Below are 23,707 nucleotides of genomic sequence, written 5' to 3' on the forward strand. Positions count from 1 at the left end.
ATTTGAGACAGTACCCTGTAAGGTCCAATATATCGAGGAGCAAACTTCATGGACGGCACTTTTAACCGAATGTTTCTAGTACTTAACCATACTCTATCGCCTGGAACAAACACCGGTGCTGCCCTTCTACGTTTGTCAGCGTGTTTTTTAACCAGCGTAGAATTGTGCAGAAGGATTTGTCGAGTTTGATCCCACAACTCTCTTAAATTGGCAACATGAACATCCACTGACGGTATCCCTTGAGAAGAAGACTCCGAAGGAAGGATGGAAGGATGAAAGCCATAATTCAAGAAAAAAGGGCTAGAATGCGTAGAATCACAAATGAGATTGTTATGTGCAAACTCCGCCCAAGGAATCAAACCGACCCAATCGTCCTGGTGTTCTGAAACGAAACAACGTAAATATTGTTCAACTTTTTGGTTAGTGCGTTCAGCAGCTCCATTGGACTGAGGATGATAGGCAGAGGAGAAATTCAATTTGATGCCTAGTTGGGAGCAGAATGATCTCCAAAAACGGGAAACAAATTGGGAGCCTCTGTCAGAGACAATTTGGGAAGGTATCCCATGCAAACGGAAAATCTCCCTGGCGAATATCTCCGCTAATTCGGGCGAAGATGGGAGTTTAGGTAAGGGAATGAAGTTAGCCATTTTAGTAAATCTGTCTACCACAGTGAGGATGACAGTCTGCTTTTTAGAGATAGGCAAATCAACAATGAAGTCCATTGCCAGGCAGGACCAAGGCTTTTCAGGAACCTCTAAAGGGTGCAGAAATCCGCATGGAAGCGAATGGGGTAGCTTGGTCTTGGTACAAACTTCACATGCCCCGATGAATTCTTTAATATCCTTGCGTAAGTCAGGCCACCAAAAATCTTTAGAGACCAGCGCATAAGTCTTGCGGATGCCAGGATGCCCAGCCACCTTGCTGTTATGGAGACAGCGTAGCACCTCCAGTTGGAGAGCGGCAGGAACGAAGTGTCGATCCCCAGGAGTCTGTTTGGGTGCCAAATGCTGAAACTTCATGATCTCAGAAAGCAATGGAGAGTGAATCCTGAGATTCGTGTTCGCGATGATATTCCCCTTAGGAACTATGGAGGACAGAAGTGGTTCAGTTATAGTGGATGGTTCATATTGACGAGACAAAGCATCGGCTTTAGAGTTCTTAGAACCAGGTCTATACGTAAGTACATAATTAAAGTGAGTGAGGAACAAGGCCCAGCGAGCCTGCCTGGCGGACAAGCGCTTAGCCTCCCCAATATAAGACAAGTTCTTATGATCCGTTAGAATAGTAACAGGGTGTAGTGTCCCTTCCAGTAAATGTCTCCACTCCTTTAAAGCCTTAATGACCGCTAACAGTTCCCTCTCCCCGATGTCATATCTGCTCTCAGGCCCAGAAATTTTTTTAGAGAAGAAACCACAAGGGTGTAACGGTTTATCCACCCCTAACCTTTGAGACAGAACAGCCCCAACTCCTGTCTCAGAAGCATCAACCTCGAGCAAGAAAGGCAGAGTCGTATCAGGATGAACTAGAATGGGAGCTGAGGCAAAAAGTTCCTTGAGAGTCTTAAAAGCACCAAGAGCTTCCTCAGACCAGAACTTAGTATCAGCCCCTTGTTTGGTCATATTGGTAATAGGCGCAATGATAGAGGAGTAACCCTTAATGAAGCGCCTATAGTAGTTGGAAAAACCAATAAACCTTTGGATAGCCTTGAGTCCTTTGGGCAAAGGCCAGTCTAAAATAGATTGGAGTTTACCAGGATCCATTTTAAAACCTTCCCCAGAAATCACGTACCCAAGAAAGTCTACCTGAGACTGATCAAAACTGCACTTCTCCAATTTGCAGTATAGACCATGTTGCAGAAGTTTGTGTAACACCTTTCTGACCTGTCTATGGTGAGTCTCAATCTCCTTAGAGTGTATTAGTATGTCGTCCAGGTAAACAATAACACAATCATGCTGAAACTCCCTAAGTACCTCATTAATCAAATCTTGAAATACTGCAGGAGCATTGCATAGTCCAAATGGCATAACAGTGTATTCGTAATGGCCATACCGGGTATTGAATGCCGTCATCCACTCGTGACCTTGCTGGATTCTCACCAAATTGTAAGCCCCTCTGAGATCTAACTTGGTGAAGATTTTGGAGCCCTTAAGACGATCAAATAACTCGGTAATCAGTGGGATAGGATAGGCATTTCTGACAGTTATTTTATTCAAGCCTCGGTAATCGATACAAGGTCTCAGCGTGCCATCCTTCTTCTTAATGAAAAAGAACCCCGCCCCGGCCGGAGAAGAAGACCTCCTGATGAATCCCTTTTCTAAATTCTCCTGAATATACTCCTCTAGAACCGAGTTTTCCTGAACAGACAAAGGATATACATGGCCCCTCGGAGGCATAGTCCCGGGTAGAAGCTTAATTTTACAGTCAAATGACCTGTGTGGCGGCAAAGAATCGGCATTCTTCTTGTCAAACACTGCCCTTAAGTCTAGGTAAAGGTCTGGTATTTGTCTTTCTGTGGACTGAGTAGGATTCTCCTGTATGTTAATATTAGCTAATGGAGAAACCTTGCACAAACACCGATCCTGGCAGCCCTGGCCCCACGAGAGTATCTCCCCTAACTCCCAATCGATAATAGGGTTATGTTCTTTCAACCATGGGTACCCCAGAACTATGGGAACGGAAGGAGACGAAATGAGCAGAAGAGATAAATTCTCCACGTGTAGGATACCAACATTTAAATCAATGGGTATGGTCTCACGAAAGATAACAGGGTCTAGTAGTGGTCTACCATCTATGGCCTCAACGGCCAAGGGTGTCTCCCTTAGCTGGGATGGGAAATTGTTTTTACTAGCAAAGGCTTGGTCGATAAAATTCTCAGCAGCACCGGAATCTATCAAAGCCATAGCCCTTACTACTTCCCTCCCGCAAGTTAAGGAAACTGGTAGCAGAAGCCTGTGATCTTTATAATTCGGGGTAGAAGACAAAATAGAAACACCCAAGGCCTGTCCTCTAGAGAGACTTAGGTGCAAGCGTTTCCCGGGCGGTTAGAACAGTTCGAGAGTAAATGACCCTTAGCTCCACAATACATACACAAACCCTCTCTTCTCCTGTACTGTCTTTCCTCCTCAGAGAGGCGGGTATACCCTATCTGCATAGGTTCAGGAAGCAAAGATACCGTGGAGTCAGGACTTGGAAAAGCGGGGGCTAACCTAAAAGAAGGTCTCCGGTTCCTCTCTCGAGTGTTCTGTCTCTCTCTTAAACGTTCATCTATACGAGAGATGAACGAAATTAAATCCTCTAAATTCTCAGGGAGTTCTCTGGTAGCAACCTCATCAAGGATTACTTCAGATAAGCCATTCAAAAATACATCCATATACGCCTGCTCATTCCACTTGACTTCTGACGCCAGAGACCTGAACTCTAGTGCATAATCCACCAGTGTTCGGTTCTCCTGTTTCAGACGCAACAGTAATCTGGCTGCATTAACCTTTCTACCTGGAGGGTCAAATGTTCTTCTAAAAGCAGCTACAAAGGCGTTATAGTTATAAACTAATGGGTTATCGTTCTCCCATAATGGGTTGGCCCATCTCAGAGCTTTCTCACTAAGTAGGGTGATAATAAATCCTACCTTTGCCCTATCTGTAGGATAAGAGCGAGGTTGCAATTCAAAGTGGATACTAATTTGGTTTAAGAAACCACGACACTTCTCAGGAGCCCCACCATAGCGTACTGGGGGGGTAATGTGAGAAGAAGCACCCACTGTGGCTACCTCTAGACCTGAACCGACAGGAGAAACAGGGGTATTACGTATCTCCTCTGGTGGGTTATTGGCACGAGATAATAGAGCCTGTAGCGCAAGCGCCATCTGATCCATTCTGTGATCCATGGCTTCAAACCTAGGATCAGGAGAAGCCAGCTGACTGTTTGTACTTGCAGGATCCATTGGCCCTGTCGTAATGTCAGGATCGGGACAGGGATCCAACACGCAGAGTACAAACAGTAGCCAGATACGTATACCGGACCTTAGAATGGCCGGACTAACGTAAGTAGTACAGTATAGAATGGTCAAAGACAAGCCGAGGTCGAGGGTAACAGAAGACAGGTAAGCGAGAGACAAGCCGAATCAAGGGTAACAGAGATAAGCAGAGTAAGGTAAACAAGCCGGGTCAAAACCAAAAGGGATAATAGAATACACAAGCACTGAGTGACTAGAACAAGCTAGAACCACGACAGGGCAATGAGCTAATGAAAGAAGCTCTGTTAAATACCCTGTTCAGAGCAGTAACCACGCCTCCGAGGCGTCCTGATTGGTCCTGCAGCAATTGAGTGACAGGTCGTTCCGGAGGAGTGTCCTGATGACAACTTCCTGCCTAGATGCTGTAAAAGGCAGTCACTCCCTCGCGGCCGGCCTTGCATGACCGGATAGACCGTGGGGAAGGAAGCCATCAGGCCGTCTGGATGGAGGAACAGCTAAGTCTCTACCTCTTTCGGAGGTAGAGACCACAGGTACCCTGACAAAAACGTACCTTATTTTAAGCGCCGTGCGGGTCTGCCGGTGCAGCCCCGCCCCCTTGATGACATCATCAGAATTGCTGCTTTTTAGCCAACCCAATGCTTTCCCATGGGGAAAGCATTGGATTGGATAAAATCGGCAAGGGGGTGGGAGAAAATGCAGTGTGTGGAGACGCTGAACGGCACTGCTGCCTACTATGCAGCAATGCCCCAGGAAGCACCTCCAGTAGCCATCTAAGGAGTGGCCACTTGGAGGTGTCCCTAGGGGCAATGTAAACACTGCCTTTTCTCTGAAAAGGCAGTGTTTACATAAAAATGTCTGCATATAATGATTATACTCAACAGAACAACTGCATTAAGCTGTAGTTGTTCTGGTGACTATAGTGTCCCTTTAACCACAGAAAATAATGTTAAGAATATAATAATGAAGCTGTTAGACAACCTGAAAGCAATTAGGAATGGAGAGAAGTGAAGTGGGAGAAGACTAAGAGAAGGCAGTGTTTATATTGCTTCATTAGGGTACCTGTAGTGGTTGTGACTCTATACGGCCTCCCGGTGCGGTCCTGCAATGTTTGCAGGACAACATTCGGCATCTTGACTCTCAGCATGGAGACTTCAAATTCTCCACATAGAGATGCATTAAGCCAATGAATCTGCTCAATGAATAAGGAGATGCTGATTGGCACAGCGGCAATTGCAGTGCATGCACATTAGCCCCCCGAAGCATTGGATTGGCTAAAATCATAGGTAATAGGGAGGGGCATTAGAGTGTTCCTTTAAAAGATGAGAAATTCTAGGATCATTAAATTGCACTGTGAATCCTAGCTACATCTATAAGTGCCACTAGGCACAAATGTCAACAATTGTCCAGGTAGCTTTTATAATTTTGTTAGATAATATAAATATATATTCAGATATAAGTGCGTGCCAGTGCACCTGGCTCTGTGACATCATTTTGTAACCTATTTGTGTCTGTAACGTGGGAACAGCACACAGTCTTTAACATTTATTGCTATATTAAAATTGTGGTGAGTCAGTAATTCAGCCGCTCAGTATTTTATTTGAGTTCACTTTGGTTGAAAATAAGCAATAAAATCTGATGTTGGAGGTGGGAACATTTGATATGAAATTTGAAATGTATTTTGATTTATTTTATGGTCACCTTATTCCTTGTGGGTTTGGGAGAAGAGGTAAGAGCATGTGAAACTGATAAGGCGATCTTACTTTTGATATAGCCAGTTCTCAAGAAAAGAAACCGCATTTTTTTCTGGGTATGTTCCACCTATTGCTAAATAGTGTAATATTTGCTAAATAGTGAATTAAAATTTGAAGTTGGCTTATGTATTCCAACTAGTTACTAGGTAACGTATTTAATAATCGTATCTAAAAACATTTGTTGTTGTTTTTTAAAATATGTCTGCTTTGTGTCCTTATGGGGTTATTCACGAAGGTGCAAATTGTCAGGAATTAAAAATTAATTGAAAGGGATTTTCAGATTTCAGGCAAAATTAGCCAAACTGAAAACATAGCCAAAATATAAAAATTTTACTGTTTTTACTTAAAATTTCAAATTCGTTTTAAATCTTATTTGAATTTCCAACAAATTACATGTTGGGGAATAACCTTGTGTTTTGCTCCGGTTTGTTAGTAATTTATTCTTCTTCACTTATTACATAGGTTCTGATTAATTTGCTTTGTTTGTTGTCTATTTTGTATACAAGTTAATCTGCATTATAACCAATAAATATTTGTAGAACACCAAAAGAAACAATTGTCATCATACACACAAAAACGTACAAATGACATTGGGATAGCCATCAATAACTTACAAAATGCAATTGGGGCAGCACACCTAGTATATATATCTCTTCAAGAGAATGTCAGTAGATCACCGCAAGAAAAAAACACTGTATATATAAAATCAGAAACAATAAAAAGTGCTTGTGTCCCTCAGGCTGATAGTGTGTCAAAACGCTACCAAAAAAATTATTTAAAAAAATTAAAATTCAGACAGAAAAGTTTAAAAATTCAGATTAAACACTAAAAAAATTGTAAATAAAAAGAACAAATTACAAATATTACATAAATATAAATGATCTGCTTATATGGTTATCGAAGTCCATAAAATATATAAAAATTGCCTTAATATGTGGTCCATAAAATATATAAATATGGATATATAAATGTGTTACGTTTGCTTTGTGCAGCACCAAGAGACTTTCTACATCATTATATTTTTGGTTTCCCTTTTAACAATGACAAATTATAGTTATTGCTATTTAATACATTTTGTTAATATGTAATTCATTACTTTCAAAGCTATTCTACCGTCTCAAAATAGTTTATGCCAGATTATTTTCTGAAAAGTATTTTTACTTCCTTGCTGAATATGACGCACCACTCATTGGAGAATAAAATAAAATTAATCTGAGGTCTAAATTTCAGGTTATCAAGACACCTTTGAGTTACAATGTTTTATTCATATGCTAAATGGATGGATACCTTCAAACTTATGCTACTCTGCATAATGATCATAAATACTCAAGGTAAGACAACTTTTCTACTGTTAGTAAGAATATACAAATGTCAAATTAATATCCTTAGCTTTAGCAGTTTTTTTTAAATTTACATTATATTATTTGATCCTTTTAATTATACAAACAATAAACAAACATACCACCAACGGCAGAACTGTAATAAGAGGAGAAGGAAAAAAAACACAAACACAAATTGCTCTGTTTTTTTCCTTTACTTAATTTTGCCACCTTTGTATCATTGCTTTTCCTCCAGTTTTTCCTTCCTTATATTCAGAAGTAGAGTTTGATAGAATATGGATAACTTTTTATTACCTAATATAATTTTTTAAAGGATGCAGGGGATTCAAATATACATATTCCTTTAATACCTAAGGTATGTAGATATGATCATGTTTAAAGATACATAATATATTGTTTTCTTGAAAAATCATATTTTCTACACAGTATTTGAGTATTTGAACATTACAAATACCTCTAGAGCAGCGATGCGAACCTATGGCACACGTGCCACAGCTAGTACGCTAGTTTGCAGCCTTAGGCCCACCAGCGGCAGGTCTGGACTGGCCCACCGGGATACTGGGAAATTTCCCTGTAGGCCGCCTGCCCTGAGGCTGCTTTGTGCTGTGGCTGCACTCAGCCACCATAAAGGAAATTTTTTTTTTCCTTTTTGCCCGCCCGCGGCCGCACGGCGGGCCATGGCCGATGGTCCTGGGGCTTTTCTACGTAGCCATTTCACCGCCAACCTCTGCCAAATATTGGAGTAAAATTGTATTTTTGGGGTGTTTTGGCACACAAACTTATAACAAAGAACTTCTCATGTGTATTTTGTAAAGTTGGTGTGTGCTATTCCTGTACAAAGTTTTATTTTGTATTCAGTTACATCTGCTGAGTAAAATTACACCCCCATTGTATGTCTTTGGCACTATTTTGTGAAGCTACAGTGCCATATAGGAGACCTGTCCTTTTCAGTATTCACAGTCGAATTTTGAGAGACGGATTTAATGAGCCTATGCTTCCATTTGGGGTATTATAGTAGTTTGACTGTTCAAAAAAACCCCACAAAGGCCTACCATTTGTAAAAGTGGACACTCCAAGGTATCTCATAAGGTGCATATTGTGCCTTAACATGCCCCCATTATTTCACCAATATATGACAAAGTATGTGGTAAAAAATAATTTTGTGCATTTTTTACATACGGATTGCATTTTTGCTGGGCATTTTGTATATTTCAAATGTGCCACTAAGTTCAAACCCCACAAACTATGCTCAGCTAAGTCTTCTGAGTAAAAGGACACCACCATTGTATGTCTTTGGCACTATTTCGTGAAGCTACAGTGCCATACAGGAGACCTGCCCTTTTCAGTATTCACAGTAGAGTTTTGAGGGACGGATTTAATGAGCCTATGCTTCCATTTGGGGTATTATAACAGTTTGACTGTTCATAAAAACCCCACAAAGGCCTACCATTTGTAAAAGTAGACACTCCAGGGTATCTCATAAGGTGCATATTGTGCCTTAGCATCCCCCCATTTTTCCACCAATATATGCCAAAGTATGTGGTAAAAAATTATTTTGGCCATTTTTTTTACATACGGATTGCATTTTTGCTGGGCATTTTGTATATTTCATATGTGCCACTAAGTTCAAAACCCCCAAATTATGCTCAGCTATGTCTTCTGAGTAAAAAAGAAGCCCCCAATGAATGTCTTTGGCACTATTTCGTGAAGCTACAGTGCCATATAGGAGACCAAGCCATATCAGTTTTTACCGAACTTTGAATTTTGACGCTGGGCCTATGTGCAATTTCCAAGCATCTTCGCAGGTTTTAAATAAAAACTACCCCACAAAGGCCTACCATTTCTTAAAGTAGACACCCCAGGGTATTTCAAAAGGCATATTTTGAACCTTAGCGTGGGATCATTTTTCCGCTAGCGTGTACCAAGTGTAGTGGTAATAAGCGTTTTTTTCTGCCTTTTTGACACACAAAGTGAGTTTGCACAGTATATTTTGCAAACCATATGTGTACTAACACTGTATAGTACTTCATATGTTGCTCAGCTATGTCTGCTGAGTACAAAAATACCCCGTATGTACCTTTGCCATGTATATGTGGACATCGGAGGGGCACATTTGGGACACAGCCATTCCATTTTTTTTTTAAACTTTAAATTGTTACGCTGTGCCCATGTCCCATTTTAGAGTATTTTACCAGTCTATATAATCCAAATACCACATAAAGCCATACCATTTCTTAAAGAAGACATCCAAGGGTATTTCAAAAGGCATATTTTGAACCTTAGCGTGGAATCATTTTTCCGCTAGCTTGTACCAGGTGTAGTGGTAATGAGCGTTATTAAATGTATTTTTTAACTTTTTAAAACTTTTTTACTTTTTAAAACTATTTTTTAAACTTTTGTTTTGCTTATTAATTTTTTTAAAGTTTCCTAAACTTTCGTAAAACTTTTTTTTACAGATTTAACATTTTTCTAAGCTTTTTTTTTTACCGTTAACCCCTAACTAGCAGTAAGCAGCACTAACAGTAAATTCCCAATTTTCCCATAACTCCCACCCACCCCAGGTAGCAAAATATTTAATTATACAATATTTAAATTAGTTAATTAAATAAATTTAACCCCTGAGGGTTAAAAAATAAATAAAAGTTAATGCTCAGGGTTTAAAAAAAAATTAGATCACAGTATAATACTGTGATCTGTATTTTGATCACTGTAGGCAGTGATCGACTGGCAGGGAAGGGGTTAATTTTTATTTGGACTGGGTAAAGGGTTTATTTTTTTTAATTTTTTACTTAAACGTTATTAAAACTTTTTTTAACTTAATTTTTTAACTTTTTAAAACTTTTTTAACGTTAACCCCTAGTTAGCCTAACACTAAATCCCCCAATTCCCCACTAACTTCCACCCTCCTCAGCTAGCTAAATTTATAATTTTAAAATATTTAAATTAATTAATAAAATAAATGTAACCCCTGAGGGTTAAAAAAAAAAAAAATCAGATCATAGTAAAATGTAATCCCTGCCAATTGATCACTGTAGTCAGTGATCAATTGGCAGGGAAGGGGTTAATTTTTTATTATAATGGGTAAAGGGGGGTGAGATTTTAATTTAACTTTGGGTTTTTTCCACCAGGGGGCAGGATCAGCACTGATCTGTCTCCCTGCACTTCACAGTGAACCCGGAAGTGCAGGGAGGCGGAGGTGAGTATACTGAGCACATGTGCCCGCTCTGACATGCTGTCAGAGCAGGCACATGTACTAGGACAGCCCTAATACAGCCCTAATACAGAGGCAGACCGGAGCACCATTAACCCTACGATTGCGGCGATCTGTGTTTAATTTTACCGCGTGACGGACAAGGTCCGTCACTCGTCATTAAGGGTTTCCCCTGAGTGACGGACCTCGTCCGTCACTCGTCGTTAAGGGGTTAAAGAGACTAAAGATCCACCCTTACACAATTTTAAAAAGTCAAGAAAAGTATAAGCACACTTATATTTTATATCTAATGTTATAATGATAGTTAATTAAATGTTTGCAGAAGATTATACATACAATTACTAAATGCAAAAGGCACTAAAGTATTAACTTTATTTCTATTTATAATTTAATGTATTTATACCTTTAGATAATGGTGACTTCTATAGCTTAATGAAGGGGTGTTGGTATTTAGATCATGCCTCTTCAGTCTCACTGCTCAATTTTCTGCCATTTAGGAGTTAAACCACTTTGTTTATGCAGCCCCAGCCACACCTGCAAGTAACATGAAAATCCTTCCTAAAAACACTTACTATAAAATGAGATTTACACTTCCTTTATTGCAAATTCTGTTTAATTTAGAATTCCATCTCCTGCACTGTTAAATGCTTGTATGCAAGAAGAGGGACATAGCACATTATTATTATTATTATTATTATTATTATTGTTGTTGTCATTTATATAATGCAAACATATTCAGCAGTGCTTTATAATATTATAAAAGTGGCATATTTAACAAAAAATGAGATAATTACAGGAGCAATGGGTAGATGAGGACTCTGCTCAAACAAGCTTCCAGTCTTGGACAAATTTGTAATTTACAGGCCAATATGCAAGGAGAAGAGAGGACAAGGAGTGTAATATAGTTTGTCACTTATTGATTGAATAGGTGAAACGCGTTAGTGTTATTTTACTTAGTATTTTTCATTTTATAAGCTGTATCTAATAAAATTAGTGAATTTTTATTACGCCTTGAAACATCCATAAGACTTTTTATTACTTCTTGGAACAGCCTACAAGACTTGGCATTTAGGAAATGCTCTGATCCAGTCTTCTAGCCATCACTATGTGGCCCTCACCAAAGTCACTCAGATATTTTTGCTTGTCTATTTTTCCTGCTTCTAACACATGAAATTCAAGATGTAGCGGAGCTCCCTGTACCCTGGCTGGGTACCTCCACCAGGGGTCGCTTTCTATCTGGAGCAGAGGAAAAACCTCAGCACTTATGCCCAAGTCGCTATGGCTTGACTGGGATCCTGGAGCCTCTCTGCCATGGAGCAGGCTATGCACAGTAATTAACCATTTTCTCCCCCATTAACTGGATGACACACAGCTCTGGGAGTCTAACACAAATGCTTTATTGGTACAGTCAATTTATGCACAGATCCCCGCAGTGGGTCTCCATTCTTTCCAGCACAAGTCCCTCAGTCTCAGGCTGGAGGGGGATGGTTTACGGATAACCCTCTGCTGCTCTGGCAGATACCAACAGTACAACAATTGCATACAGTAAGACACATCACATACATTGGGGAAAACTTAGGGGTTCCGCACCCCAGGAAGGAAATGGGGCACACACATAAAACATACATCCTGGGATAGCCCCGGGTCCCAGCTAGGATCGCTGCAAATAGCGGGGCTATCGGATGTACAGAGCCCGAGAAATCATTTTGTAAAGTCTGGGCTTGGGGCTCTGTACATACCCCAAAACAGTTCTACGGAATTGCTTGGTTTAATTCAAACTGCGCGCCTAAAGCAAGCAGAGACAAATCAGCGCTCGTGGAGGGGAGGTGTTCCAAGATAATCCCTTTAACTCGCGCCGGCCTTTCAGGAGAAAGCTCAAAAAAAAACTTGCACCAATCGGTGCTCAGACAGGGGAGGCATTTTGCCGGCCAATTGGGAGAAAGGGTGCAAAACCAATTTAATTGATAGCCCTTCTCCTATTGGCTGGCACAGACTTCCAGGCAGCCAGTGGGACTCTGCCAACTCACAGTTCCAGGGATTCTGCTGGGGCTCATGTCTCTCTCTGGTGGATATCTCCACGTAGGTAGCACCGGAGAGAGCACTCTTTGGGCAGCCACTAGCTTTGCTGATAGTCCAACTGCATGCAGGAGGCTCCTGGATCTTCTCTGGCCAGTGATTATGGCTCCTTTAGGAGCAGGTAGGGCGATCCCCCACAGGAGGACCTGAAAACAATGAGGGCAAACAAGTGGGCACATGTGCGTTCCATCACACAAGAATTGACTGTTCAATTGCTGCCGGATATATCCCACCCCTAGACAGGTGCCTTTGTAACAATATAATCAATGTTATTCAGTTCACCTGTCAGTGGTTTTAATTTTGTGGCTGATCAGTGTATATATTATTTTTTTAATATTTTTTTTCCAAAGTGAGTTTGTGGATATCAGGGCATATCAGATATATAACAGTTTATGTACATATCTATATATTTTTTTTTTTTTTAGGAATGACTCGAGATAATGCACTTTAATGAGAAGCTATGAACAATACCAGACAACAGGATTTAGTACAGGAAGATACAGAGACCATTCAGGGGTCTGATAGCAATACAAATTACACTGACCCAATATTTAAAACATTAAAAGGAGGAAAGGACAATAAGACCTTCATTGTGCCCACATACTTTCAGATAATTAAAACGTCCAACCTTAAATGGGTAATGTGGTTACACCAACAATCTGGTTTATTGGCTTGAAATTTCTGCCACTTGCAAGCTTTTCTTGGACCTTGACATCCCCACCAACCTGTCCAGCTAGGAATGAGGCAAATGCCTATTTTCATGCTTTCATTACAAATGTGTACCATTATAAGTAGAAGGAAACAAAACAGAAAAAGACTGAACCCCTCCACCCTTCCCGTGTATCAATATGTTTGACATATCAATATCTTGTTGACATTTTTTAGGTGGGTAGCAAATTCAGGCTCTTCTCTAGCTTCTAAAGTTTCTCAGTAGTGATTAGGCAACAAACAGTAAGACCATTTAACAAATATTATTCCTGTTCCAAATGCACAGATCCACCACTCTCATGTACTTACATTTCCTATATGTTTTTGACCTTCAGTCTTTCTTCTGGATCTTGTAGTCTGTCCAAATACTTTTGAAACCTTCCGAATAATCGTGACCTAGATTTCTTTATGTGTAAGCTAGTACATATCTATCTTGTATGCATAAATAATTGCCAATTAATTGGTTTCTCTCTAGGGGATCCCTGTAAATTTCTTGAATTTTCCAATGGAGTTGTTGAATATTCTGGTATTTTGCCTGGATCAATTGCAACTTTCACGTGTCATGAGGGGTGAGCTTACACATAATCAATTACCGGTATTTAACAACCACAGATTTGCAAAGAAATACATGTATGACAATTATCTTATTTTTACCTAGGTATCATCTTAGTGGAGATACGTCTATGCAGTGTTTGGAAGATGGTCAATGGAAAGGCATTCTCCCTATCTGTCAACGTAAGAAACTACAACTTCTTTACTTTCTGTTATGTAACATGCGCTACTTAAACCAACCCTGTATCAAGGTATATCGAGGTGCATTCAGTCATCTTCTGGGGGGAGGGGGGATTTGAGCCATATTAAGTCTACTATTTAATATTTTTGGATACTTTTTCAAATTATTTAAAATATTTGGATAAACTTTCCAAATTATTTAATATTTTGAAAAGTATTTTACAGTTTGATGGTTTTTGATCTAGTTTTAATATATGGTATATTTTTGGTATTTTAAGATTTTGAAAAAAAAAGTTTTTAATGTTTATCAAAAAATATAAAATCATCTGAAAAGCTTATTCAAAAATATTAAATCATGTCTTTAAAAGAGCACTATAGTGCCAGGAAAACAAACTTGTTTTGCTGGCACTATAGGGTTATTAGGTCCCCAGCACCCTTAAAGCCCCTTCAGCCACTTACCTTAATCCAGTGCCAAGCTCATTCGGCACTGGTGACCTCTCCTACCCTGCCGACGTCAGCTGCCGAGTGGAGCAAAAAGCGCATGCGTGCCCAGAACCGCGCGCACATTCAAACAGCCCATAGGAAAGCACTACTCAATGCATTCCTATGGACGTTCAGCGTGCTCAATGCGATTTTCGCATTGAGAATCGCAGAAGTGGCCTCTAGTGGCTGTCAGGTAGACAGCCACTAGAGGCTGGATTAACCCTGTTTTCAGCTGCAGGGTTAAATCTAGGGGGATCTGGCACCCAGACCACTTCATTGAGCTGGAGTGGTCTGGGTGCCTATAGTAGTCCTTTAATATGACTTAATGTTAGTTTTTTTTCTTCTTACTCAAACCTCATTTTGTAGACCAGTCTAGCCAGGTAAATTGTCCTATCAAGGGAGACCGAAAGCATGAGAATTGTTCTATGTGCAAAAGAGTTCTAGATGATGGCAACGTAGTAAATATTTCAGCTGACTTCTGAATAAGATGATGTGCCAGTAGAAATTAATTAACCAGTAGTGTAAATTGAGATCTATACTAGTTACTAATTTAGGAATTTTGTTAGAGGAAGCTGCCCAGAACCTCCAATTCTATTAATTGCTCGAGTCGATGAAGGGTTAAGCAATGGGTTGTATCCAGAGGGACATGTTGTGTTATATAAATGCCCTACTGGCTACTCTCCCATTCCTTTTATGCCAAAAGGCACTAAATGTCAAAGTAATTTTACTTGGTCAGAAGTCTTTTTTGTTAAGTTAAAAAAGGACAATTCTACGGCCTGCCTTCTACCTCCTCTTCTTTCCTTGTCTTCCTTCCTTTCTTACCTCTCTCTTCGCTCTCTCTTATTTCGTCTTTTGTATTTTTCCCTTCTATGGCATCTATTTCCCCCCTCTTGTAAACTTCTCAAATAAAGAAAAAAAACCTTAGAGAGTGGACGGTTAAGCATCCTCTTTTATAACTAATACGCTGACGGTTTCTGTTATCTATAAGTAAATTGTTTAATGACTGCCAAATGTTCTGCATTTATATGTGCAGTACAGTCTGGTGAGTGCCCGGACGCGGCTCTCTCACACCAAGAATCCTTCTTTTATTGCACATTACTGTGCTATGTAAAAGTACCGGAGTGTCACCTTAGTCGCAATCCTTAGTTAGTGGCTCTTATTACCGTCATTTTGTGATGTGATGTTAAGACAATGTCTTTATTTCTTTGTACCACCCACTTAGTGTCTATGGTCTAAATAAAGAATTGAAAAAAAGAGGGCTATTCTAATGGTAGAGTCTGGTACCTATAAAAATCATTCGGTTTTAGACCAATCTTCCACATTGTGTAGCTCTGAAGCACCTTGCAATATCATAACCAAACAAGCAACCCGCGCAATGGACGAGCATGTTATTTCGATTTGTGATTTGTGAGTTTTTCCCATGGCACCAAAAAATGAGATGATAAATGGTTAATGGACAGTAATTAGATGTTGATTTTATTCACAGATCAGTTGCGAACAATAGTGAGAAAAAAAGTAGGGGCAGTTAAAAAAATAAAAATCTATATTTATATATTCTATGTTTAAAAATTGCCGTATTTTGGTTCCTTCTATTGCTTTCGTTTTCTCACTTGATCTGTGAACCAAACGCGCTCATCAGTCTTACTGCAAAATATACAAGAAAATTATATTTTGCAGTACATTGATTTATTATGCCTTTTTGGTTCGTCTGAATCATTTTTCCAAATATTTTTGCATGAACAGTATTAGGATAAACTGAACCGCCACATGGACAACTATCGAACAACCGAATAGGTTTTTATTTTTATTTTTTGATCGAAGTGATTTGACCAAAGAGAAGTTCTACGTCAGACACAAGTCTATAAAAAGGTATAGCATGGAAAATAAAAGGAATAGGGTACACAGCACATTTTGCAAATCTCTCTGGGGATTTAAAAAAAATACAAAGGAATCTATTTTCTACAGATTAGTGGGAGGAAATTTCATGGGGAAAAAAAGCGAATTACTTCTTTACTCACAGTAGTAAATGTATGTAACAGCCGTCCTTCATAGGTGACATATTGGAAAAATAGCCATTCATATAATATTGCATGATATCTGTTTTTTTTTTTTTACAAATCCTTCAAAACTCTTGCCATTTTTAGTTAACCACATTATCCCTATGTCATATATTCAGGCTTACTCACAGCTAATTGTCAGATATTTATAAAATTGAAATTTACCTTTTAGGACACCATAACAGATCTGTAGAAATTCACTAGTTTGATTGCTTTCAGTTCAGCTATTTAGTCGTAAAAATGTAAAGTTTTATGTAATTTTGAATTCACGATAAGTCACACTTTAGTGAATAATCCTGATAGTCCATCCTTTCTCTCTCTGTTTTATTACATACTTTTTTTGTCATCACATCATGACTTTACCCCTATGTCATTTTTACTTTCCTGGACTGTTTTATTTATTTCCCGCAGCCTTCTTTCTGGCCCTTTTATCATCTCTCCAATTTTCCAACAAGGTTATTTTATGTATGAAATGTGATCTTTCAGCCTGTTACTTGCTTTGCTATTTCATGGATTCTTTTCATCTTTAAGGGACATCCTGCGGTTTACCAGATTTTATTGATAACGGAGAGCTTGAAATGACAAGTGTTTCAAGTGGTTTTGTGGTTCGTTATTCCTGTCATACAGGGTGAGTTTGATTGACCCATGTAAACTATGCTCCATATAAGGCATAGTTTAAGTGGGGTCATGCTTTACTGCCATTTCAATTGTATAGCATACTTTTTAATGCATTATGTATGTCCATGTGTGCCTACTGTTTTCCTATGAACTGAATAAGTCACTGTGTTTTGCCTGCAGGTATGTCTTGTTTGGACCAGAAAGCAGGACATGTCTGGAGACTGGCTTCTGGAGTGATATTTCTCCAACATGTAAAAGTAAGACAGTCACAAACATCCCACAGAATAACACATGCACAGCACAGACTAATAATTGCAAGATACAGAATACAAAATATCACAAGTTAAGCCAACTTCCTCAGTTCCACGCGTCCATGGCATGGAAAAGGTGAAAAAAAACTTTTAACACTTACCTGATTCCAAAGTTCATCTCCCTCAGTGCACGGTCAGCGCGTTGACTCCTTGGACGTCATCCACCTGGAAATGCCAAGGCATATCTGTGGCGAGCGTGAGGACATCCAGCCACTAAAGACATTCTTAGTCCTGCAATGTAATCATTGCAGTTTCTCAATAACTGCAATGATTTACATTGCAAGTGCGGGATTAAGGGGACAAGAACACTGCATCCAGACTTCAATGCGCTGAAGTGGTCTGTGTGCCTATAGTGTCCCTTTAAGTCACTAAAGATAAGGCATACCACATAGTATCACAAAGGTTAAGTCATTAAAGTGATAATTATTGTGACTTCAAAGTTAATTATACATTAAAGGCAAAAATATCTAAACTGGATAAAAATCCCCAAGTCACATTTAGCTACTTTGACCTTAAATTCAAATTCATTTTATATTTACTTTGGTTTCCCAACAGTTCTCCCTTTAGTGAATAGTTCTGATAAACATTTTATCCCCCTCCCACTATAAAAGCTTATGTGAAGAAAAATAAAATTAGAATTTACATTTTTTTTTCTTAAAGTATTTATGTCCTTGGACAACATTAAATTGCTGTTTGATTTCATATTTGTTGACAAAAAAGAAAAGGCAGTAAAAGAGATTTAAAAAGTATTGCACACAAAAAGACTTGTCAGTAGATAATCGTTTTACCCGTTAAATTATTTACATTTAATGAGTCATAACTACGATTTTACTAAAAAATAAACTAAACTAAACAATATATTTATAAACTCATAGGCACTGTTAATTTAAAATGAGTGGGTAATGCACATATCTCAAATCTTATACTGTTAATAATTAAAAGTGAAAGGTTTATTCGCTAAATAGTGTATTAAGCTGAAATGAAAACCAAATTGCAAAACCTAGACCAGAAAAGCCACGCAACTTCAAATAATCTATAAGCTAGTTTCCCTCATTTCAATTTGGTTTTATTTATCTCATAATAATAAAAAAAAGCTGAAGCTATAGCTTATTGGGGGTTTAATAACTAAACAGTGAAGTATGGCCACTTAACAACATAATTAACTATATTAAAGTGACAGTGTTACTTCTCAGGATTTGTAATATTCTGTTTACTTATCCCTTGTATTTAGTAATTTTTTTTTGTGTGTCAATCTTTCTTTTATTAAGGCATGTGCAATGGGGTACAGAATAAAGAGAGGGAAATGCACGAGTGGTATACAGTATAGGGTTAATACATCGTTAACAATGATGAATTACATTTCCTGGATAGCAATGCCTAATTTTTATTTTTATGTCGGTTAACGAAAACATATTATAAACATAAGCAACGTCTGTCTAGATAGCCTATGCAATGCAAGGTTTTAGATCTGTAGTACTATAGTTAAGCATGTGACAATGCGATTAATGTGAACACACTAAGGTATAACGTAGCTCATAATATATAACTCGCTGCACCCATAGGTGAAAATGCTAGACACAATAAACTAGGCACAGGCTTCTACATGGCTATTAAAACTATGCAAGCAATCCTTCTGACCTGGTGGTTCACTACTATGTAATGCTTGTTCCATGAGATAGTGAGCCTGTCGGCTATGGTTTTGCGCTTAAAGTATCATGCTAAGTAAACCACCTAACCCAAACAACATTGGTAATGCCTCTGACTGTGCTTATAGGGACCGTAATAGTATGCATGTGTTAATGGTTGCCATATTGGTGACCCCCACAATCCAGAGTAAATCATGTTAAACAGTGTGGTCATATCCCTGTTATATGGCACCAGTTAATAAACAGAGTCATTTATCAAAAGCACAACAGTCAAGGAGTATATCTACAGTATGTGGGTGTGCAGCTGCTGTTACTATCTGAACAGTCCTCAGAGTTTAGATGCGGTCTGGTGATCATCCGATTCCTGTCATCGGCAGCTGTGATGCTTGAGCAGGGATGTTTGGGCAGCTATCCTCCATGTTTCCCATGCTTGGCGATATGACGGTAAGCGTTTTAGGAGCCGCCAGTAAAGCTGTGCCGCGCGGGCATGTGGAGGCCTCGTCCCAGATCCGGGCCCTGTTGCTGGTCAGCATCTTCTCCCCCCAGACTCAGGAGCTCCACGAGACCGTGTCTTTCCCTCTCCGGGCGCAGCGGAGGGCCACGTTGTGATGTCGCCGCCTGCGGCGTGCGGTCTTCATGCGGTGTGGGCGATGCATTGGAGGGAGTCTCCGAGTGACCACCGGCCCGGGTGGTCTGTCTGCCAGAGCAACGGTTGCTGGAGTGCTTGGGGTGCTCAGGGCTGCCATTTCACCTGGTCCCCCCTCCTTCAGCTTGTGGGTGGTAGTGGAGGTTGTGCCAGGCGCCGGTGTAGAGTCTTCCAGAAACACTGGAATATCTTATCCAGCTGTCTAATTGCAGTGTCCACATAGTTGCTTCTCATTGGCTGTGATGTGGGCTCGGGCAGCTTGGGTGCCTCTGTCACGCTGCCAGGCCTAGCACGTTTCGGTCCAGCATCTTTTTGGGTGGTACGAGGCAGAGTAGCCAGATGCGTTGGGTTACTGGGCACCGGGATGACCCCCACCGGTCCATAGGGGGGGGAACGGGGATCCACATCGATGGGTGCAGCAGGATTCAGCGGTCGGGGAGCGCCCGTCTCCCATACGCCGCGTGAGCAGAGTAGGTGAGGCCGGTGAGTAACCCCTCATTGTGGTATCTATGGATAGGTCTACCAGTCCTCCTTCGATTGGGCGGCAAGATGAGTTGATTCTCCGGGTTTACTAGGACATAAAACGATTAGAAAGCTCGGTTTTGTCGGAGCCACAGGCACGTCTGCTTGGCTCTGCAGTTAGGCCCCGCCCCAGTAAATTTGTTTTTATGACGTCTGAAAAATAAAATGAAATGTAGAAGTGCACATCAGTTCTGGAACTGGGCAACTCCATTCCAACTCACTCGCAATCATTTACAATTATTATTATTATTTTTTTTTAAACTCTTTCTGCCATTTAATATGTTTAAATGAAGAGAATAAACTATTCTTCTCCTCATTTGTATTGTGTGCCCTGGACTGAACTGGATTGTAATGACACTTGCTAAACATTTAATATACATTCTAAAAGAAAACAGATTATCAGAAGAAAACAACAACAACAACAACATAAGTTATAGGTAATTTTATTCAATAGTGTAATTTTCAGAGAAGTGACAGTTAAACTGCATGGTCAAATATTTTTTTCAGCTATTTTTTTAATAACACCGTTTTCAGTTTACTGCAGCATAATGTTCTGAATAAACTGCTTCATTTTATTTTATTATCCTTTTTTTAGGGACATGCCCATCCCCACCAAAACCTTCATTTGCTGAGATAGTACAGCTGCCGGACCCTGTGTACTTCCCAGCTGGAATATATATCAATTATGAATGCCTACCAGGTTTTGATTTTGACCCATTCCAAGCTCGCTCTGTTAAATGCCAAGAGAATTTCATATGGTCAGAAATAACGGAATTTTGTACAAGTGAGTAAAATGAAAATGTAATTTACATTGTTCTATTCACGACGAAAAATACAGTTTTTTTACAACACTTTGGATATATTTCAGTTTATCAGTATTTGTTTAAAATCACCACATGTCGACTGGATTTGCAATTGTCATAATGACTTAAAAGGAAACTATGGTGCCAGGAAAACAAAGTTAAAAACCCCTTCTGTCACTTACCTGAGTCCAGCTCTGATGTACTTCGTTGCTGCTTTGGCCTCCGCCTTCACTGCTTCTCCCGCTGACATCAGCTCGCGAGGGAGACCCTATGCGCATGTGGGGCAATGACCGCACTCGCATTAGGATTTCCCCCATAAGAAAGAATGCATAATGCTTTCCTATGGGGTTTACATAATGCTGGATGTCCTCATGCATAGCGTGAGGACGCCCAGCATCAGTTAGGTGACCAAAAGTCACCTAACCACCCAGAAGTCTCTCTAGTGGTTGGCTGGTAGACAGTCACTAGATGTGGAGTAAACCCTCAAAGATAATTATTGCAGTTTCTTAAAAACGGCAATAATTACCTTTGCCGGGTTAAGAGACCTTAGACTACGCACCCAGACCACTTCAATAAGCTGAAGTGGTCTGGCTGCCTGTAATGTCTCTTTAAAGGGAATCTCCAGTGCCAGGAAAACAATCAGTTTTCCTGGCACTGCAGGATTCCTCTCCCTCCCACCCCCCAATCCCCGGTTGCTGAAGGGGTGAAAACAGGGCCGGACTGGGAAAAAAATTAGGCCTGGGCATTTTTCAATCAGAGCGGCCCCCTAAGAAGGGGGCGGGGCCAGAGAGGGTGTGTTTTGTCATCACTAATGACAAGCACAGCCCCTCTCAAAGTGAGCATGTTAGTTCAATGCGCAGAGCCCCGCTGAGGAGCTCTGGCATTAGAAAAAGGCCCTGAATTTGTTCTGCGCAGCGCAAGCAAATTTAATAACATGCTTACGCTGAGTTTGCTTTTAAATTGTCTCTGGTGTCTCCACAAGTGGGATACCAGAGGACAAAAGGGCCAGAAAAGTGTATGGTGCATGTGTATGGAGCCTGCTTGTGGGATTGCGTGTGTGTAGAGTGTGGTGTGGTATTGTGTAAATAGGTCAATTTCATTTGTGTTTGTGGTGTAATATGTGTGGCTAGGGGCTGTAGAGAGTTTGTGTATAGGGAGCATAGTGTTCTAGGTTTCTAATTTTCTTTGTCTGTTAACTCACTGAGGGTTATTTTATTTATATATATATATATATATATATATATATATATGTGTGTGTGTGTGTGTGGGAGTGTGCTGTATATGTGTGAGCGAGGGTGCTGTGTGTGTCTGAGGGTGCTGTGTGTTTGGGTGCTGTGTGTGTGTGTCTGAGGGTGCTGTGTGTGTGTCTGAGGGTGCTGTGTGTGTGTGGGTGCTGTGTGTGTCTGAGGGTGCTGTGTGTGTGTCTGGGGGTGCTGTGTGTGTGTGAGGGTGCTGTGTGTGTCTGGGGGTGCTGTGTGTGTCTGGGGTGCTATGTGTGTGTGTCTGAGGGTGCTATGTGTGTGTCTGAGGGTGCTGTGTGTGTGTCTGAGGGTGCTGTGTGTGTGTGTCTGAGGGTGCTATGTGTGTGTCTGAGGGTGCTGTGTGTGTGTCTGAGGGTGCTGTGTGTGTTTGAGGGGGCTGTGTGTGTTTGAGGGTGCTGTGTGTGTTTGAGTGCGCTGTGTGTGTTTGAGTGCGCTGTGTGTGTTTGAGTGCACTGTGTATGTTTGGGTGCTGTGTGTGTGTCTGAGGGTGCTGTGTGTGTCTGAGGGTGTCCCACGTCGCTGCCTGCTCCTCCCCCGCCGCTCCACCTTCTGCCTACGTCGGCCGGTGGGCGAGACTGATCCCGCCCACAGGCCGAGGAGACCTAATGCGCACCCCATAGGAAAGCATTGAAAGCGATATTCAATGCTTTCCTATGGGGAATTGAGCGACGCTGGAGGTCCTGTGCTATAGAGCAGGAAGTTCCCTCTAGTGGCTGTCTAATAGACAGCCACTAGGGGATGACTTAACCCTGCAAGGTAATTATTGCAGTTAAAAAAAAACTGCAATAATTACACTTGCAGGGTTAAGGGTAGTGGGAGTTGGCACCCAGACCACTCCAATGGGCAGAAGTGGTCTGGGTGCCTACAGTGTCCCTTTAAGGCAATTCCTTCTGAAATTTAATTTCACATGAATTAGCATATCTTGGTCTATACAATCTGCTGTCTGTTTTAAACACAGTAATTCTGATATGTGCATCTTACACAAAATAATATAGCAAAGTCTTGTTTGACAGTCGGTTTTTTGCCTGGAACCAACCAAATTAACAACAAAGATGTATTTATGCAATTGAATCTATTTATGCTTGTAGCCAGTGGGCAAATAGTTTAAAAAACAACTCAATAGTGCATGCGTTAATTAAATCAAGTAAATATATCCCATATTTATTATAATTTTTTATTCATTGCAGTTGTGTCATGTGAAATGCCAGAAAATATCACAAATGGAATTGTAGAAGTAACAGACATAACATTTGGTTTCAAAGCAAACTACAGCTGCAATGATGGGTAAGTTCAATAAGTACCGTAGTAACCAAACATATCTTTCTATATATCTTGTATGGTATTGTGTTGTTCTTTAGCAAATCTCTTATAAAATTAACACATCATTATGTTTTATATTTTTTACATCACCATCATGTGCACTATGAGTAATTAAAGGAATACTCCAAGCGCCATAACTACTACACTGTAGTGCCAAGAATGCCCTGGTGCCACTCATTGTAAGGATCCAACCATTTGAAAATGGATTGTCTTCTTACTTGGCATCTGACGGGAACAGCTCGCCCCCT

General features: G+C 40.3%; 1 protein-coding gene across 1 annotated transcript in view; it reads left to right on the plus strand.

Moving 5' to 3' along the window:
- The first annotated feature begins 5,685 nt into the window (after nt 1-5,685).
- LOC134608440 (complement decay-accelerating factor-like) overlaps nt 5,686-23,707 on the plus strand; it is a 33,470-nt gene continuing 15,448 nt past the window's right edge. Inside the window, exons 1-8 of the mRNA XM_063451247.1 lie at nt 5,686-5,699; nt 6,955-7,055; nt 13,535-13,628; nt 13,718-13,794; nt 16,863-16,959; nt 17,130-17,206; nt 20,670-20,858; nt 23,327-23,423. Of these exons, the coding sequence (XP_063307317.1) occupies nt 6,980-7,055; nt 13,535-13,628; nt 13,718-13,794; nt 16,863-16,959; nt 17,130-17,206; nt 20,670-20,858; nt 23,327-23,423 (707 nt within the window). The 5' untranslated portion in view covers nt 5,686-5,699; nt 6,955-6,979. The remainder of the gene's footprint in view (nt 5,700-6,954; nt 7,056-13,534; nt 13,629-13,717; nt 13,795-16,862; nt 16,960-17,129; nt 17,207-20,669; nt 20,859-23,326; nt 23,424-23,707) is intronic.

The sequence above is a fragment of the Pelobates fuscus genome, chromosome 1 (genome assembly GCF_036172605.1).
Source record: "Pelobates fuscus isolate aPelFus1 chromosome 1, aPelFus1.pri, whole genome shotgun sequence".
In the NCBI taxonomy this organism is placed as follows: Eukaryota; Metazoa; Chordata; class Amphibia; order Anura; family Pelobatidae; genus Pelobates; species Pelobates fuscus.